The sequence below is a fragment of the Wyeomyia smithii genome, chromosome 2 (genome assembly GCF_029784165.1).
Source record: "Wyeomyia smithii strain HCP4-BCI-WySm-NY-G18 chromosome 2, ASM2978416v1, whole genome shotgun sequence".
Lineage (NCBI taxonomy): Eukaryota > Metazoa > Arthropoda > Insecta > Diptera > Culicidae > Wyeomyia > Wyeomyia smithii.
The window spans coordinates 173,459,173-173,480,215 of record NC_073695.1 but is presented as its reverse complement, the minus strand read 5'-3'; the positions used below and the strand labels follow the sequence as shown (position 1 = coordinate 173,480,215).

Here is a 21,043-nt window from a genome sequence, read left to right as displayed (position 1 = left end):
GCCAGTTCATTAGTCCCCTATCTTGACAATGAGAAACAATTTGCGTTACAAACTATTCTCATCTCCCTTTGCTGCCTATCGGTGCCGTTGTGTTTGTAAGCTCACTTCCCTTCTTCAAACGAAGAAGCGACAGATCTCACCTAGCCCATCCTATCAGCTTGCACTAACACTAATGCTTTAACTGTCAGCCAACTATCTCGCCTCGCAAGTGATTCAGTCTCATTTACACGTTGAACATTTTAGCACACAGCACAAATTCCACCATCGCGAACAATTGCGTGCGTGAACACAGATTGTATCCGAACCTATCACGTGCCTCTGTTTTTCTTTTCCGAATGTAAAACTCTTTAGGAGATTGCTTTTGGGTTACTACAACAGGTAAAGTTTAATAAAATATATGATGATGACCTTCCTTAACAAAGTATTCCCATCCTTTCAGCCGTCGTAGGATAAATACAAGGCGTGAATCGGATAAACAACTTTTGGCTAAGATACGTACAGACCGTTACATCACACAAAGTAGTTGAAATTTTTATCCTAATTGTCCGGTTTCAGGTCGGCCGCTGAAAACACGCCGATGTGCTTACCGTCTTCATTGACGAGCTCATATGAGCTAGTTCCAACCCGAGCTCGAACGACGCAAGGGACATATAAAGCATCGAGCTTGGAATTGTAATTATCCACCGCAGAAGATTGCCGAAAATTCCTGCGCCAAACTTTTTGACCCACCGAGTAAACCGGGGCAGTTTGATTTAAACGCAGATGATAGTTTTTGATACTTTTCTCGTGTGCTTTCCTCAAATTTTTTATTACCATCGAGTAAATCTTTTCGACCACCTGACCCTTTCTCTTTACCCTTTCTTCCTCTGTCATCTCCTCCACATCCCAATCTACCCGGTGTTTGTCTCCTTTTTCTATTATTTCGTGTCCGAAAAGGACCCTGTATGGAGAGAATCCCGTAGCAGAGTGCGTAGTGCTATTTAGGCAAAATTCTATTTCCGACACCCGTGTGTCCCATAGCTTCTGATCCTGCTTGATGTAGGACCGTATGCAGGCGTTTATCGTACGGTTCAACTGCTCCACGGGGTTGGCTTGGCTATGGTGTCGAGAGTTGGTCCAGTGTTGTACACCATACTTGGCTAATAGAGCTTTAAACTCTTTAGAGAGGAAAGAAGTGGCACTGTCCGAAATCAGGAACTCTGGGACTGAATATCTTCGGAACCAGGATTCTTCCAAAATGTTAACCACCTGTGCTGCTGCGATCCGTTTGACGGGAACCAACAAGCACCACTTTGAAAACAAATCCATGATAGCAAGCAAGTGTGCATACCCACTTTTGCTTCTGGGAAGTGACTGGATGAAATCTATCGCGATAATTTGAAATGGCTTAGTGGTAATTCGTTGTTTCCCCGGTTCGGGGGTTTGTGACAGATAAGAAGGTTTTATTTTTCTACACACGGAGCATTGGTTGATGTATTCCCTCACATGTGTTGCCATTTTAGGCCAAAAATATTTTTTCTTAATTTTTGCTAAGGTTTTCTCCACCCCCAAATGTAGGCTATCGTCGTGTTCTTTGACAAGAATTTTCTGTATCATCTGCTCTGGTATGCACGTTTTCCAGGTGAAGCGATAGTCTAACAGGTCGTTTGGGGCGGAAATTAGTTTTTTAAGTATTGAGTTTTCGATTCTATAATCTTTGTATTTTTCAGGGTAAGTATCTACTTTTTTGATCATGTCCGCGTACCAGCCAGTAGTCGCATCTATTGCTTCTACTGAACGTGATAAGGCATCTGCCACTATATTCTCAGAACCTTTACGGTGTAAAATTGTCATGTCATGACGCTGGAGATCGATACTCCATCGGCATAACCGAGATGATGTACGCCAACTACTGCGCATGATATAAGTTAGCGCCGATGCATCGGTGTAGACGGTGAATTTGGTCCCTTCGACATAACATCTAAAATTTTCTATGGATTTAAGAACCGCTAATCCTTCCTTCTCCATTGCGAAATATCGTTGCTGGGTAGTCGATAATTTTTGAGAAAAGAATGCAACCGGTTTTTCCACTCCATCCTGGCTTTGAGTTAAAACCGAGGCAATTGCGACGTCGCTAGCATCGCAGTGAATCACGAAAGGTAGTTTGAAGTCAGGATTGGTAAGATGCTTCTGCAAGTTCGTTCCAGTAAACCTCCTTAGGCTTATTCCGCAGTAAATCCGTTAAGGGTTGTGTAATTTCACTACAGTTGGCCAGAAATCTTCTATAGTAGTTACACATCCCTAGAAATCTTCTCAATGCCCGTAGGGATTTTGGTCTCTCATAATTGACGATGGCGGATACTCGGTCCGGATTTGGTCGAAGACCGCCCCGCCCCAAAATATACCCCAGGTAAGGTACTTCCGCCACGCAGAAGCGTGATTTAGAAATGTTAATGGATAGATTGGCAGCTCTGAGTCGCGTTGCCACTTCTTCAAGCAGCGCTAAATGTTCTTCGAACGTGTCGCTGGCGATAATAATGTCATCAAGATATACGAATACTTTAGGGTCCAATTCCCCGCCACCGAGCACTCGGTCCATTAATCGTGACAGTGTGGCCGGGTTATTTACCAGCCCAAAGGGCATTCTAGTAAATTGGTACAAGCCTCGTCCTAACACGGAAAACGCAGTATATTTTCGCGACCTAGGGTGCAGGGGAATTTGAAGGAAAGCTTTAGACAGGTCTATCGTCGTAATATAATCGGCCGCTCCCAGTCTGCTTGAAATACGGTCAGCGTGTGGGAGAGGATACGAGTCTCTTACTGTGCGTTCATTTATTTTACGCGCATCTAAGCACAGACGCACTGTACCGTCCGATTTATCCACGGGAACAAGGCGCAGTGCCCAGTCACTGTAAGACTTCTCAATTATTTTAGACTTTAACATTCGGTCTAGCTCAGCATCAATTTGTTGTTGTCTAGACGGGGAAGTTGGAAATGGGTTTATACGGGCAGGTGGATGTTTCCTGGCTTCCTCTGTCAATTCAATCCGATGACTGATCCAGTCCGTAGTATCTAGACTATCTTCTTCTGTAATTTTACATTTCTTTTTGACTTTTTCAAGTTGTTCTTTCTGTAAATTACTAAGCCGAGCCTCATCGTGTTCGAGAGCTGAACGATGTGCTGCTTCTACCTCTTCGTGAATTTCAATGCTTTCGATTTTAGCTTTCTGAATACTGGGGGTAATATGGAAACTGTTCCAAAAATTCATTCCCAACAAAATTTTTCTTTTAAGCGATGGGACCACTAAGGTTTCAATAATCTTAGTCTCCTCATTAAACGTGATTGGCAGGTAAACTGTTCCTTTCACTTCCAATTCCTGTCCATTGGCAGTTTTTAAAGACACATCTGATGGAAATAAACGTAATTTCGGCTTTTCAAGCATTTTAAATGCCCCAATGCCCAGTATACTTAAATGGGCCCCGCTGTCAAGAAGACCCACTATTGAGTCTCCGAAGACTAGTTAGCCTATACACCAGAGAAACGCCGAGACACTCACCGTTAAGGCAACTGTCAACATCAAAACGGATAACGGCAATGCAAAATTATACAGATCGCCCGTTTTGATGTTGACAGTTGCCTTAACGGTGAGTGTCTCGGCGTCTCTCTGGTGTATAGGCTAACTACCGAAGACAGATACTTCTACGAACAGCCTACTATCTTTTTCGAGATAGATTATAATTTCATTCATTTCATATTTCTTGCTGTCAACATAATCGGTTGGGGATACTTTATCAAATCCTAAAGATTGTAAAGTGGCCATTTGCTCATCGGTACAGAGGGTCTTTACGAACGCTCGACCTGTCGGCCCTCGGGGACAGTCTTGATCGCGTTGTTTTGATAATATTATTATTTGACGTTCTCTTAACATCTCCATCCGAACTACGCGATTGTAAATTTGAGTTGTAGTAATGACGTGTTTTTTGCGGTTCATTTTCAGTTTTCCTATTCGATTTAGGCTTTGTCCCGGTGTGAACCTCGTTCACTTGGGCAGCTTTCCCGCGGGGGTTGCTATCGTGCACGGGTGTTTGAAATTTATACCAATAAGTTGCGTCTAGGCGCCTACCGAAGTGTTTAAGATCCGCGAGATTGTCGATATCCTTCGAGACAGGCTTCGAAATGGTCACGGTCGAACCACTTTTTACTGCGATAATCGTCTTCTTCTTCCTCTGACGCTATCAAGGCTCGCTGTCTTAATACAGTCTTGAAGGAAGACCAAGACATTTTTTCCTCAAACGTATTTTGACATTTTTTTCTAGAAATGAGAATTACGCACTTTGGGTGCGGATATTTCGGAAATTATTTATATCATTGTGCTTGTAATAATATTTATCAACATAAATAGAACGAAGTAGACAGAAATAGGCCGAAATAACATCGCCAAACGAATGGCAGTGTGAATCTTTTTGATGCGCGAGTGTCGAATGACCATCCTTTTCTTTGTTTGAGAGGCGACGGTTGTTTTACATTTACGAGCGAAAGCCGACTGTGATGCACGATGAGGAAGCGAGATCAAATGAAAATGCTGACCGTTCCGAAGCCTGCTTCGAGATCACGTGTCCTTTATAATCGGCGCGCATGTTACGGTACACTATGTCGAATTTCTTACGTTCGGTTATAGGTTTCGTAAGCGAATTGAAAAGCGTTTGCATGTCCATGTAGTAGTCTTGAAACCTTTCGCGTGGGCCTTGCTTCCGGTTAATCGCACGCGTCTCACAAAAGTGATCGTGGTCCGGACTTAAAAACTCGCGTTTCAATTCTTTTTTAACTGGACCCCAGGAAACCCCAGGAAGTGAAATCGTCGTTTTCCACTCCTGTCATGAACCAGGTTTTCGCGGGACCACCGAATAAATGAATTGCTGATCGAAATAATTCCTTGTTGGACATTTTCTCCGATTTCGCGTAAAACTCTACTTCTTTGATAAATTTCATTAACGACTGGCCATTCTCCGCGCCATCGTACCTTGATCTCCAGTCCGATACTGGCCTACCTTTGCTCGATCGATGCAAACGGTTTCTGAATTTTGCTTCGCGGCGCGATCTATCCGATGACCAACCCGATTCAGAATCTGTATCATCTAAGTTACGCGGACGTGTAGCATTACGATCTCTATGCGACGAGTCGTTTGCAGCTTTCTCTCCGAGAGAACTTTGCTTTCTACCACCTTGATCTCCCAAAGACGTGAGTTTAGAATTTAAATTTTCCGCTGAATTAAAATGTAACATCCTCTGTGTTGCCCACATTTGCATAGGTGGTGGGCCGAACATCCAAGGATATGCATATGCTTGCATGAAGGATTGCAGCATGTTCTGGTTTGGCACCTGATTTTGACCAATAGCTGAATTTTCTACTGATTGTAACTGTCTTCTCACGTGCCTCCCAGGCGTTACGAATGGTAAATCTGTATCATGGCTGGACCCCGACGCGTTGTTTCCGCTATTCGGATCTGCTGAACTAATTTGTATGTTAGACATGGATCTGATTCACTATTTCTTGCTGACCCTCAGGTGAAAAATGGAAAAGAAATTATTGTACGTTCCGCGAATACACGTTTCAATCGTGTCGATATCGTTGAGATCCTCCTCACTATCCGTATTATCCGTTAATCGTTTCACACGCGCAAAGTAATGTACGAGCCGCGTTTTCAACCCAACGCACGTGCCTTCATATTTTTTTTATGTAAAAGAAAATCTTTAATTTGCTTAAGATTTCTGTCTACAATCGCAATCTCCTCTTCGACCGTCGTTTCTAACCGATCAAAATCTATATTCGCATTGTTATTACATTTATCGACTTTTAGTCTCTCCTTCAGACGTCTCGCAATCGTCGAACGTGTTTCCTGCTCTGTAAACTCAATGCCCCGAATTTTTAATTCATATTCCACTTCCTCTCTTTCCAAATGGTGAACCAAAAGGTTCTCATACTGTAAATCAAATTCAATGTCCATAATTAAAATCTTCGTTTGGAGGACGAAGTAAGCGTAATCAGGAATCTGATTTTACCCTCCCCCTTTAACTTACGCAGCTCTGTTAATTCTCGTAGGTTTTGTATGTTGGGCGCCAATTGATAACCTCTATGCTTGCTCAGTGGGTGTTGGGTGAGGGAAGAGTCATGCAACGTTTGGAAACGAGCCCACAGCTTGCCTTCATTCACCACTTTATAGTTCATTCGACACAAAACACATCGGAAAACAAACCAACTTACAGGGGTGAACCACCAGGCCAATATGCTGCCACACGACTCCGACAAATTGAGAGACTTTTGTAAAACACCTAAGCGACGACCAAATTTGAAAACGTCGAAACGAAAGAAAAAACCAGGTGTGAAACATTACTACATTACATTACTAATTTATTTCCTCTGTCCCGACATGTTGTTTCTTAACCTAAGTTACTTGGTTTACTGTTCCTGTTCCTCCGGATCCGTATAACTAAATACGAGTCGGCGTCCCGAACATCGTGGCGGTTGACGATTTTCCGTTCAATGGCAGTGCTCGATCGTTGTGCCGGGCCAATAGCGTCCGCTCGAAGGTATATATGCGATGGATTGGCGTTCCACAAAATGGCGGGTTCAGACTCTTTGTCCTCTGACAATGGATGGCACCGCCTCAAGCGTAGAGCTAGAACCAAGAATAAAAGGCCTCTCGAGGACCTATTCGACGGAAATTAGCCATCTTGTTGTAAGAACTAGTGATCCCTGAGTCCCTCTTAATCGCCTTAATTTCTAATCGTAATAGCTAAATAATTTGCTTTACCTTTTTTCCCTTGTTTTAATAGATATACGTATAGTTTTTCTGTCGATCTTGTCTTCTGACCTTTTTAAACCGTTTAGCACTATAAAAGTAAGTTTCACATCAGTTAGGTCTTTTTTACAAATTCACATTTTTGACATCTTCAGTATTTTAACAACTTGACAATAACAATTTCAAAACATTTTAATCACCTAATAGTACAATTTTCTAATTAATCACTGCGAAAACTCCCCGTATTTCACACATAGCGTAAACCTTAAGAACGGTAAAAAACTTTATACGCGCACCTCTGAATCGTTAGCTGTTTTAGCCGAAAGAGAACCCCCTTAGAATTGCCTCGTCGTTTATATGTGAACTGTCATTTCCGAATCGGGAGTGCCACGAACACTCCCGAGTCGTAATGAACTGTTCAGTAGGCCACTCATTCCTTTTGACCCACCCTGTGGATCCGAATACCTAGGTTGTCTCCTCAATGCATCTGTGAACGAACCCTTATGAGTGACCCCTCCGTCCCAGACGCGACGCGACAGACTTGGAGGGATATCACTCAACCCTGTTGAAGTAGTAATGGTGATACTATTGACAAGCTTTCCTATATGGGTGACCCCTCCGTCCTAGACGTTAAACGACAGACTTGGAGGGATATCACTCATGTAGATGTGCTCTGAATCCAGGGTAGGATCTGGGAGGTGGGGATTTTAACCTGGCAAGTCTGGATGAAGTTTCAATTGTGGCGGAGCCAGCACACGCAATGTAACCGAAGGTTACAATTGTTACGAACATTTACTATCGAGCACAACAAAACAAACAACAGTTTGACATTCTTCATCAAATAGCAACGATGCGGCACGTTGCTATCGCGTTGCCAAATTCAGTAACTCGCTACTACCCGAGGTGAGGATTGCTATTTCCAAAACCAACATAGCAACGCCCGGTGCGGTTGCCGCGTTATGGTGGGAGTTGCCAAACTAGCGTTAGAAACTTCATTTTTTTTGCTTTGCTGAATGTACAGCAAATTACATTGCTGATTACCCGCATAAACAAATACCATACATGAATTGTTTTCCGTATAGTATCTTAACCATTTATAAAAAAGTCACATAACCATTTACATACCATATCAGCTTCAGTTTTGACCATCTAGTTTATAGTAAACTGAGAAATAACTATTTGGTAAACTAGGCGTTAGGTATGGTTACCATTCAAAAACAGCGATTTTCCCGAACATATTTTTTTCGTTATTATACACGATATGGTAAACTAATAATCCACAATTTTGTGCTAAAACTATTCTTCAAATAGTATAAATATGTTATTTTGCAGTAGTTTCCAGTTGTATAGGTATCATTTCATGAATGGTATATCTATATTGATTTATATTCTGATAATCGTTCGTGGAATAGTCGTGATATGGTTTTGAATATTATAAAGATTGTGAGTGGCGATTTCTTTATTTTTTGCAGAAACATGATGTTTTTGTTTTTCACCTGCAGATATCATCACTTGCCAGCCATGTAGCACATTTGTCTTTGTGAGTAGTCATATTTGTATTCTTCCAGATTGCAAGGGGCGCTGTTTTGCATTCGTCGTGCAATGTCAACTTCAACTTCGTTCTGCTCGGAGATCCTGGATAGAAAAAGTTATTGTATAAATACTAAAGCCGAAAGATTTGTGACCAATTTGATTACCTTCCATTATATATAGTTTGACAAAAACCTGCGACTACAGCGTTTGCTGGAAGATATCTCTCCGTTTTTCGATGGAGCTTCAACCGTTGAAGGTATGGTGAAAAAATAGTGCTCACTATCCTATTTGGGGATACTGAATATAATATTGTAGCTCAATAGTTTAAGTCATTCAATTTAGTACAGTAATAACTGATAAAAGATATTATCACGAACAGTTACCATACTTCATTAAGTACAGTTAAAGTCCTTACCGGTTCAGCAATGGTTCAGTAGTTGAATTCAAGTTTGCTGAAGTTACAGTAAAGTGCTGACAGTTGAATGAGATTTTGCTTTACTGGATAATCAGCATAATTTATTTTGCTGGATGAATTGCTGGTTTACAGCTCGGCAAAATCCAGCAAAATTTTGCTGGTTTTCAGCAAAAATAAATGAGTGTGTACCCAGTTGTCTCCTTGTAGCTATTTACGACCTTTTGGCATGTTGCTCGTGGATACGGATTCCTGCCCGCCATTTATAATAATAAGGCATTCAAGTTTATTGTACTAGATCAGCGAGCGTCATGTCAAACGTCTACTCACCTTTTGAGCGGGTTTTATTTTCTGGATGTCGACTTTTGCAAAACGAAGCATTTAATTTTGTCAAGTGAAAAGAGTCATTTTAGGCTGGAAAATAGTCAGTATAAATAAAAAAATAGTTTAATTAGTTGACTGCTATTCGGAGCGCAGTAATCTGTGTGTCCTGGTGCAGCAAACTGGCGAACATTGTGTTTCAAAAGGATTTCTCGCGCGTGGGATCGATTGAAGAACAGCAGGCTTATACCGAGAAAAAAGAACCCTCCGCTATCTGCTCATTTCCCACCCGCACCCTTTCATTTAGCTAGCAGCAATTTATAAACGGTATACAACCAATACAAATAATCACTTTCAAGCTGGACGGAAAAGAAGCAAAAAGCTGCAGTAATAGCAGCGCTTTAGCAGGCAATGGCACTACAACTATTGGAAACAATAAGAACCGAAAAACGGTGCCGAAGAAAAGAGAAAGAGATGCCGAGTTGCCTAAACAACCGAAAATGGATCATTATCAGACTGATCATGAGCTTTTTATGCAGGCTTTTGAAAGTGAGTATTTTGTGCTTTTTGTACCGATAAGTCTTCACTAAACAACAACAAAATAGTATTTTATACGCGGGTTATATCTTTAACAATCAACTATACTGTCTTTAATATGTATGGATTCAAATTATTGTGACAATTTTTGTATAAATATAAAGCAACTCTTGTACTGGAACAAGAAATTGCTCTGAGAATAATTTATTTAATAATAAAGAAGGTAATTAAGGTATCGAAGATAAAGAATTGTCAAAGATATGTATAAATACTTGATATGCGAAAGTGTTATTGAGGGACATGCATTGACGCAACTTTTGATTAAAATTTAAGGTAACCACTTCCCTCTCCACCCTTTTTATGTATCGTTACACATTTATACCAGAAAATCTGCTGTTTCAGTGCACGCAACATTTTAAATTAAGCTGATTTTTTATTTTACTCGGTCAGTGCCAATCTACCTAGATTATACCTACTCGAAGATTCAAATGTTCTCAAACATTTGCCGCACTTCATTTTTTGTACGTAATTAAAAAACAAGAGATCGATACTGCACATTTTCGTGAACCTTTATGATACCCTGCAAAAATATGATGTCTTCAACAACATTGTTTTTTTTTGCGCATAAACATTGGTGCGCAACCTTGCCATAAACAAAAATATCTCAGGTTTATAAAGATATTACTCGGGAAATGGAAATATTAACGCGTTTGATTGTTATATACCTGATTACTATCAGCTTTTTGATAATTTTTTTCCTACAGAACCCACTCAGATTTATCGCTACTTGCGAACACGCAACATGATATCAGTAAGTTGAGTAAGAATATTCTCATACGTGAAAAGCACTAATTGATGTTTTTGCTACAGCCTATCTTCTTGAATAGAAATTTATCTTATATGCGCCACCGGATGTCTCGTTCGCACAAAACGCGTAATACATTTAAAATCGACACCATGTTAGCACAAAAGATGAACAAAATCCGTAACGATAAAGCAAATGGAATATCGTTAACCGGCGAGTATTTGACGTTACTATTTTTGGGATTTTTTGACAAAACCGATGATGATGATCCAATGGATGGTACCGGAAAAAAGTCTGATCGTGTTGAGAGTACGAAAACAGTACAAGTTGAAACGGTTCTTCTGAAGATTTCACACAACAAACGCAAGGACATTTCATCTGCATTAATGCAAGTCGCCGTTGGCAAGTCAGATGTTATTGTGAATCCCATGGAACGCTTGCTGGAAGAAAAAGTGCCAACGATTAGCATAGCTACAGAATCATTCAGTTCGGTAGGAGTGAACCAAGTCACTGGACCACAGCTGTCATTTTTATTGCTTTTTCGAGTACACATGCATACCAGCGGTAGTAACGGATATTGCGCGATTACGAACGGAACAGATGGATACGAAAATGGCGGAAGCGATGATGAACCTGCAGCTAAAAGACAAAAAATTAGTGGGGTAACTAAGTTGTATAGTACTGAACTGATAATATTTGATAAGTACGGTAGATGTCTGTTGAAAGATGGAGACTACGAGCTAACTGTGCAGGAAATATTACCGCATCAGCAGCAATTACAAAAATACAATTCGCCCAAGAAAAATTCTACTTGGGAAACTATCCAATCCATTAATGGTGATCGCAACAATTTGGACATTTTGGATATCTACAAGCAACAACACAAAGGTTTGGATGATCAAAATACCGTGTTACTGTTTAGCAAATCACCAAGTTTGAAGTTCCGCTTGCAGTGGACGAAAGAGGCTCTCCCAGGATATGTTGATAGACCATTACCTATTGCTATTAATCTCAACAACAATGAGAGCAGCGATAAGGAAAACTTCAAACCAGAAACAATGTCCAATTCATATAAGAGAAACCTTAATATTAATAACAATGTGTTGACTCCGGCTGCGGCAAATGGACTTTCCAATACTGCATTGAAACTCGATGGGACGTCTAATACTTTAGTTAATGTGGGTACATTGAATATAGCCAACAAATCGAATTCGTCTGCTGAGTTGAAGCGGTACGCTGATGAGCCTAAAATCGATCATATCATATACCAGTTTGTATACAATAATAACTCCCGCCAACAGACGGAAACGAAGCTAGATTTTCACTGTCCTTGGTGCAGTCTAAACTGTAGCTCACTGTATCCACTTCTAAAACATTTAAAACTTTGTCACGCCCGGTTCATCTTCACCTATATTCCTGTACCAAATGGAGCGCGTATCGATGTTTCGATTAATGAGCTATATGATGGTTCGTATAATGGGTCACCACATGACTTACTAGATACAGTAAGCGCTTTCTCCCGTCGTGGTCCTGTACGGCGGACTGTTGTCACCAATCTTCTTGTGTGTAGACCACGACGTCAAAAGCATAGCTTAATCGAGTTTATCGAATGTGACGAAAATGAATTCGACAACCAACGACCGTTTATTACAGGTCACAATAGGTGAGATGGATACATCTATATTTTGATAGTACCATCACTAGTTTGATATGCAATTATTATTTATTACAGGATGTATCACCATACGATGACATGTCTACCAGTCCACCCTAAGGAGTTAGACATAGATTCTGAAGGTGAAAGTGATCCGTTATGGTTGCAACACAAGACTATGCAAATGATTGATGAGTTTACCGATGTGAACGAGGGTGAAAAAGAGCTGATGAAAATGTGGAATTTGCACGTCATGAAGTTCGGGTATGTTGGAGACTGCCAAATTCCCATTGCATTAGAGATGTTTATCGAGTGTCGCGGACGCGAACTCTTGAAAAAAAATCTTTATCGCAATTTCGTGCTACATATGTCTTCGATGTTCGACTTTGGACTTGTTTCACCTGAAGTTATGCAAAAGGCGATTAGAAAAATGCAAGTGAGTATCATTTGTTGTTTCGAAGAATTTCCAACAAAATCTATATTAGTGATCGACTTATTTGAGTAAACTTCGTTCATATATAACAGTAGAAGACGTAATTGGGTGATCAACCATTAGTCTCTTATTGATTAGCATAGGGTTGAAGTGTCCTTTGTATCTAACCAATATCTCACAGATAATAAACTTAGGCCAATTACCACTTTCTATGTAAAAAACGGACCTGTAACTGCAAATATTATTTGTTTCAGAATTAAATTGGTTTTTCTCCCTATATTCGAATTTTAATTTCTCGTTCATGCGACTTACCGTGAGGCGCTCTAATTCCGTGCGGCTCTCATTCCGTACACTTAGTATCAAAATGTGAAAAAAATATCATATTTAACAAGATTTTTCAAAAAGTATGTTTGAAAATGATTTTCTATATACAAAAAAAAAAACACCTCGAAACACTCTTTTAAATTTATACATATTTTTTCACATTTTGATACGAAGCGCACGGGGTAAGGAGCCGCGTTGCAGAATTAACAAAATAAAACTGACTGGTTGAAAACCAATCGATCGAATGATATAAACATTCACGGCCCATTCTTTATTTGGTCGATTCTTGAAAGACCGAATGCGTGTAAATAAAGTACCTACGAGTAGTTGGTAAGATTTACAAATGAGTAACGATGAGCTAGATCAAACAAAACTTTGTTGTTTGATCTTAAAACGAACTTACACCTAACTTACTTACTATGTAAAATGTGATAATCGTTGTAATTCAAGATTGCAACGGGTTTTGTCGGAACTTGTTGATAATTTGGTTTGATAAGTTTTTTAATGTTTCCACATTAGCCTAAATAATTCATTCGAGGTAAACCAGGGAAGACACTTCAAAATCATTTTCAAAACTTTATTCTGAATTTATTGGAGTATCCTTTTTCTGGTTGTACAACAACATGTCCAGATGGGAACTGCATTGAACATTGCTAGTTGCAGAATTTGTTTGTAAATTAACAATTTATTTTTGAGACAAAATCTCGAATATCTGTTGATAAAAGGATATAAACATTTTATATATTTATTGCTATTGCTTTGATTAGAGCAAGCGCACCGGTGAGTTGCCATTTGAGTTACTATTTTCACAACGCTGCCCGTTGCTATTTTGGATAGCAACCGATGTTCACACCGGTCGTTGCTATTGGGGATTACCAATTCATCTATTTCTTTTTAACGCCGGCAGTTGCTAATTTCTAAAGACCGTCACTAGCTAGCATTAGCAAAATGTTTGTGTGTGTCGTATTTTCCAAAAATTCTGCGCATCTAGTAATAACCAATTTATCTGTCCGTCAATTGTTTCCGGAATGATCTGCGTTCTTTCTGCTTCATAAAATATCCCCTTTATTTCAAGCAACTCTGTTTTAACTTTGTTTCCGTTCTCCCAAATTATCGATAACACAATTCTGTTGCAGGTTTCTTCGTTTGTGCGTGCATGGATTTTTTTATCCTTGTATGTTTAATTAAAGTAATTGCGTTAGACCGTGGAACGTTTCGCAACGTTACCTTCAATAACTATTATACTCAAAATTGGCGAACTGTCATTAATTGTATTTTGTACTTTGTGCTGTCTCGATTCCTACAATTTGCTATTAATATTTGCAAATTTGCAGCCAAACAAAATTTAAATGTAGAACGCGGAAATAGTTCTCGAGTATTTGGTTGATTCTAGTGACGAAGAAAATGAATCCGCGAAACAAATCTTTTTATACGCGAGTATGAATAGGATTTTTGGAAAGATTCGGGGTGGCTCTCAGCCTGGAAAACGGTAAAATATTAACTGCTATGCTGAGGAAGGTTGCCATCCAGCGTTTTAACAATGTTTTTTTTTTTTTTGAAAACACCGGCCTATACCGATGACCATTTCCGACGCCGCTTTCGAATTCTTCTTACGTTGTTTTCGAAAATTAAAACAGCTGTAGATGCGAAAAATGGTTTTTTATTCAACAACCGGACGCAACGGGAAACTGAGACTAACATGCCTTCAAAAGAGTCAGCAGCAATAGTCGGTAATACTCCCGAGCAATTCGCTCAAACCTTTATTGAAATAATGACAAGCTTAACCAATCTTGTGAGGACTTGAGCTTTATGCTTCGTGTAGATTAGAGTGCCAACCAAAATGGTTATCTCGAGTTTCAGCTCAATCGAAATTAAAATAGACTGATTCACGCCGATACTTGCGTCCTTCGAAACACTCATTATTTTCATAATATTGTTACGAACATTTACTATCGAGCACAACAAAACAAACAACAGTTTGACATTATTCATCAAATAGCAACGATGCGACACGTTGCTATCGCGTTGCCAAATTTACTAACTCGCTACTACCCGAGGTGGGGATTGCTATTTCCCAAACCAACATAGCAACGCCCTGTGCGGTAGCCGCGTTATGGTGGAAGTTGCCAAACTAGCTTTAGAAACTTCAATTTAGCCACTGGTGGGCTTGCTCTAGGAACACAAAAAGTGCATGAGAGCTAACATTTATTTTTTGTCCCACCTTAGTGTGCATGTTTATAGCGTGCGTGGTTTACTATATAGCGCGTGTGGCTAGTAGTATAGCGATTAATTAATATTCATTTATATTTGCAAATAAATCACCTCATGTTGAATTTAAACATCACTGTAAATTATTCAGAGCTAAATAAAAAAATTGCCATGTTGAAAAAAGATTAATCAGTTGTCAATAAATGGCATTGACAAACAATTAACCTTTTTTGACTCCAGCAATCCAGCTAAGCCTCAAAGTTTATCTGAAGTATTTTTGAGCTAGTGAGCCTGAATCATATAATTCTTCGCTCAAGTCTTACTATTTGCAGCAATCAGTTGTAAAATTATCTACGCTATCGTAAAATGCAGAAATTGTTATTTGAACTGTTATGTTATAGATGAGGAATGCACTATTTGCCCTCGTCTATAGCCAAAAGATATCTTAGTGCAGCTTGATACAACGGACAGCCTCAAAACAATTCAATTTCATTCTTGTTTTGTATACGGCAGCAAGTGAAACCGCATAGCTGCACATAGCTTCTGCTGTTGTTCATTATCGTTACCGGTACCGGCTATAGAGGTTAAACGTCATCTGGAGCAGAGAGACCATTAAATTAATTAACCCCAATTGAGTGTATTCCCAAACCTAATCCAAGGAATACATTAGCATAAGACAGGCTGAGTCTTTTGTCGGCTCTGTAGTCTATAATCTCTGTAATTGCGATAGAAGACTGCGACCATTGCTAACAGATTTACTGTGGTATGCTCCGCATTACTATAATACATTCTTATGAGCATTCTAGAGCTAATTTCCATTTTAAATTGTACATGAATCTCAGTCACATGCGAGTTTGTTTTACCTGCTCAAGTTGAGTTTGTAAGTAAAAAGCAATTGATGAAGTCAGCAATTTTTCCCTAAACGTCCAAACTTCTCATTCCATACCATAAACAACCAAATTTCGTATCCCATACCATAAAAGCAATACCATACTAAATCAAATGAAAGGCCTTTGATTTGGTTTGCTGATTTAAATGAAGAGCCGGTGGATTATGTACATCTTTCGTTCTTTCTTTATTCAACAGAAACTGCTGTATGATAGTCCAGATCTACAAAAGCAAGTAGCTGCAACTCGTGTAGATCAAATGGAATACTGGAACAACGTAACCGTGCATAAGCAGGCTCAGCCAAAGACCGAGAAGTCGACGGATAAAACTAGCGCAGGCGCTGGTATAACTCCATCGATTCCGATGCATAAAAGTAGCTCTGGTGGTTCAGGTGGTGAAAAAAAAGTGAAGCCCACTATCACACCGGCTAAAAATACTAGCGCGAATCAACACGCGGTCGTAGATAAAACGGGTAAGTATTAAGTTCGTTGAGTTGATGTTGTGTGTAGCTCTATTCACATATAGACACCGCTTCACGCTCATATATATACCATTCATCTCGATGTATTTCACGTGTTTACAATTCATCGTTCATATTACAGCCATTTCACTATCCCGCCGCAGAAGTGCCAGTGCTGCACTTCATTCTAACTCTTCATCCGTCAACAACACTGCCAGCAAAGATATAAACCAATCATCCCAAAACCATTCCTCTCAAACATCTCCTTCCATACACTCCACCAGAAGATCATCCACTATCAGCGTTGGTCCTGCGGCCACCAACAGAAGCAGCAGCACCCGGGCTTCTACTATTACAACTCGAAGAAAGTCACTTTCCATTGGCAGTCATCAACAACGTAAGCGATCCTTCAACTGATTTTCGGTTTGACAACTGGCCGGAAATAGAATTATCGGATTTGCCGCAACCATAAATAAATCGACCTTAATAGGGCCAGCTAATTGTGTGGCAGTTGAGTCGATTACAATATCAAAGAAACGTTTAGAACGATTGCGAGTGTGAATGTGCGGTGCGCGCTGTTCATAAATATTTTATGGGACACAAATTGTAATATGCTATAAGAATAACTGTATTCATTTTAGAATATAACTAGTGGAAGTATATGGTCTAAGCGTACGGCAGGGAATTGCTGCTTATAGCATTTCAGGAATTTAGATTTCTTTTTGATACATCGTGGAAGAGTCTGAGTATCACTTCGTACATACGCGATAGATAACCTATGTTACTCCAATGAAACAAAATTAGATTTTCATGCCGTATCCTGCAAAAATTGAAGTTAAAAACACAAGACCCTCAAGGAATAAAGTGATAAAAATCGAGCGTCGGTGAAAACTTTAGTTGAAGCCGTTAACATTAAACATCGGTTAAAAAATTGGTTGTTTTTTTTTTCAGAATAAGATGTCTAGGCAATATTCATTGCACATGAGGAAAAGAAGTCTAGTTTCGAATAGTTGCTTGTTGTGTACCTTTATTTTGCCTGCCATTTTTTGCTATACAAATTAAATCAATCGCGTGCTTTTGTAGAATATGCTTTTTACTGTTTAAATGAATCGATTCAACATGCAATAAAATGGAGAAAATACGTTTTACATGAAAAATTTAAATAATGTATACATAGATTGCTTACAAGTGATGATATCAAAATTAAGTAAAAATTTTTATTTTTGCTGAAGAAGCAAAACCAACGGAAAAATAATAGTTGCTGCATTGTACGGATTGTTTCATAACGATTAGTAATTTATTTTGTGCCTTGTTTATAGTTTAACTTTGGGAACCACATAATGGAAGTTTTTCTTCCTAAAATTTATATACAGTTGGTACCGCAAACCAAAGATTTCGCATCGCTAATCTCTAATCCACTTATTGTCGCTGATCAATAAACGCGGATTGATAAATGAATATGTATGAGCAGCTGTCCACGAAATGGTAGCCGGGTTATATTTGTTAAAAACTGTCCAAGTGGAATATGGATGATTCCTATTTGCAAATTTAATTTTGCAGACGAACTACTTGCCCAAAATCCAGCCGACTCGCCATCTGTAATACCAAAATTGGTCAGACACGTAACTTACCGCTTGCCTCGTCTTCTGTGATAGACCCCTTATGTGACAACCTAAATGTTTTTTTTTTCTTGATAAAATATATGAAGACTTCAAACTGACGCAACTAAAGTTGTTAAAAGGGTGGGTAATTTAATACGAAATTTGCATTATAGACCATCTCACCGAATCTCTTTAACCTCACTTTTCTGTCAGTTAGTGGTAACTTTTTACGATTTGAACTTTGTGCTTTTTTTCTGGTGGAGCAATCGAGTGCGTAGTGACGTAGTGCTGCTTAATTTATAATTGTTTTTAATGTACTTGCACCTCTTGCACAATATTCAAAGGGCATTTTGGTAACAATTAACCCTCTCTTTACCATGGTTACTCTAGAGCACCATGGGCTCAGATGAGAAAGTCCTTCGAAATGTTTACCAATGCTACTCAAAATGCATTTATATATTTTTTAACAATATACTGATTGTTCAAGAACATATTTATGCATTTTAAGTAGGATTGGTAAATATTTCTGAAGACTTTTTGCATCCAAACCTATGATGCTCTAGAGTAACCATGGTAGAGAGAGGGTTAACATGATTTGCTATTGTTGAGAGCAAAACTGCTTCGTCCGAGGATAAGCAAAGTTACCAGTAGGGGTAAGCGGGATAAGACCGCCCCCTTAAGCAATTCTGTTTATAAAAAAAAGTTGCGGCTGCAATTTCATTTTTTCTTCGCTAAGAGGTTCTTCTATTCAATACCCGCATTTAAAAAATAAGAACTGAAATTTTTTTGTTTATTTTCCAGCTTTTTTTTTCAATTTTAAAAATTCATTGAAAATGTGCAGATTTTTTTTCTTGCGGGGTAAGCCCGCCCACCAGCGGGGTAAGATCGCCCACCATATTTTGAGAATAACAAATATTTTTAGGGCCAAGTTGGGTTGATTTTATCGGTATAGTGTCTTTGACAAAGTTGTGGATGGTATTTTTTTTCTTTTTTGATAAATTATACCTACACTGTGAAAAATCAGAAAAAAAAAATTTTTTTTCTAAGTTTTAACTTTTTTTGTTTTTTGATTATCCAAGTTCAAATCAATGTTTAGGTGACTCTTTGTTGTTTCCAAAATACATAGATTTTTCAGAATTGGGGTTTTTCAAGATATTTAATTTATAATAAACCTGTCTTTAAGCTAGAAATACAAACTCATTATACCTGTCTGTATGATTTTTTTGAAGACTTATTATGTATAGAGTAATAATAATAATTATTGATTTTTTGTTCATATTTTCAATTTTTTTATGTTTTTTTTGACGAACAAAATTACCAACGACGCCCAAGAAAAAATCTTTACAAAATTTGAGCTATAAATATTTCTATTACTCCATGATCAAATAACCATCAAATTTTAGCTTACCATTTGTAGATTCTGCAGGCAGAAACATCATTTTTTTTTTAAATTAAAAAAAAATTAATTCTATTTCTATATCTTTTCTTTAATTTTTTTACAGTGTGTTCTTTTTTCGGAAGTAAAAAACTGCTATTTTCAACTCTGCCGGAGAAGTCATATCGATCGAACAAACCGTCCTGGCTCTAAATTTTTTTTTTTTTTTGTTCATTAATACCATTTTTACACAAGTTTACTTTTTTCAAAAATTAGTCGCGTTAAAAAAAATTTCTAGAAAAGCTTTTACCAAATCGGAAATGGTCGATTAACATTGATGTCTTATGTGGCTTGAAATTGCTTTACAGATCCTGTAAAAATTCCCTTTGTAGTGTTGAGGCATTTGGGTCTTGAAGTAAAACAACAAGCACTAGTATACGTGGCGGTTTTACCCCATGTATAGTGGGCGACTTTACCCCCAGTGGAACATTTTCATATTCCACCAAAAAAGTAGTCAAAATTACAGGATTATTCACGGCCTTCGATATTTCCGAAAGAAGACAGATTCAGGCAAGCGGTTAAACGTATATTCACGAATAAAACAATAGATTTTTAGACAGAAAAACCTTAAGTCCCGTTGCCGCAAAACAATAGCGCGTTGACTGGTTGCCAGCTGAAAGGTTGTTTTTAATTATCTCTGTGACTGTTCGCGCACTATCAAAAAAGAAAGGGGTGCAAAATGTTATGTAATTATACTGTAATAGACATGTTAAAGAATTTTTTCAGTTATTATATAACTTGGTAGTAAAATCACGGTGGGCGGTCTTACCCCGCTGGGCGGTCTTACCCTGTTTACCCCTAGCTGTCAAAACCAGATGCGTGACGTCACCGTGCGATGGTCTATAGCGTTCGTCGTTATGGTGCCCAAAAACATGGATAGCCATATATTACTAAAAAGCCCTCATAGTTAGAGCTCCAACGTGGGTGGGACTAGGGATGGACGATACTGACAAAAGCGATACTTCAATAAACATCGATACCAGGTATCGGAGTATTGGTTGGAGGAGTATCGATACTTCTTTTTTGTTCACACAACATTTATTTGACGGCACAATACAAGAGTATCGATACTTGAGACTTCGATAGTATCAGAATCAGATTTACATTTTTTTCTACCGCATTTACGTTCCTTTCCTTTGATTGGGCTGTTATCGACGTAAAGAGGGACATTTTGCGGAACCTTATTTCTAAGCGGGACATTTTGTTGAAACGCGGAACTCTACCGCGAAATGCGGAATGGCTGGTCAGTTTAACAAGCAGTTATGGTCCTAGAGACAAAAAACGCAAAACGATTCAAACATGATAAAGTCCCTGCCAGAAAAATTCTCCCTCCCGAGAGCGCCCAATTCGGTCCGTCCAGAAGACTTCCAGGTAAATAAAATGTCTATACAAAAAACCTGCCCCGATAAAACCTGAGATGACCGACGCCGTCAAAACCACTTCCCGTTCCCGAATTTAACCCTGTCAATACTTTTCTATAAAAGTTTAAACACTTAGCTTAGAATATGTCGAATTTGTTTTTGTGACCGGACTACACCACACTGCATTCACGTGCTACTGTTATTTCTCGATATTCGATTTCACAGTTGTAGCACGTGGGATGTAGTTTTGATGTAGTCCCGGCCCGAAAACGAATTCGACATTAGGTAGGTA

The 21,043-nt window shown here is 38.9% G+C and overlaps 1 protein-coding gene across 2 annotated transcripts; it reads left to right on the top strand.

The window, feature by feature from the left end:
- Window positions 1-9,035: 9,035 nt before the first annotated feature.
- Window positions 9,036-19,401, top strand: LOC129721398 (polycomb protein suz12). 2 transcript variants are annotated; one of them, XM_055673914.1, is made up of 6 exons: window positions 9,036-9,594; window positions 10,347-10,393; window positions 10,453-12,050; window positions 12,120-12,477; window positions 16,093-16,366; window positions 16,639-19,401. In XM_055673914.1, the coding sequence occupies exons 1-6, from the start codon at window positions 9,546-9,548 to the stop codon at window positions 16,824-16,826; spliced, it is 2,514 nt and encodes an 837-aa protein (XP_055529889.1). In that variant the 5' UTR covers window positions 9,036-9,545; the 3' UTR covers window positions 16,827-19,401. The 2 variants fall into 2 exon arrangements, with proteins under 2 accessions (XP_055529889.1, XP_055529888.1); XM_055673913.1 differs by having other exon boundaries at window positions 9,037-9,594; window positions 16,497-19,401.
- The last annotated feature ends 1,642 nt before the right edge of the window (window positions 19,402-21,043 follow it).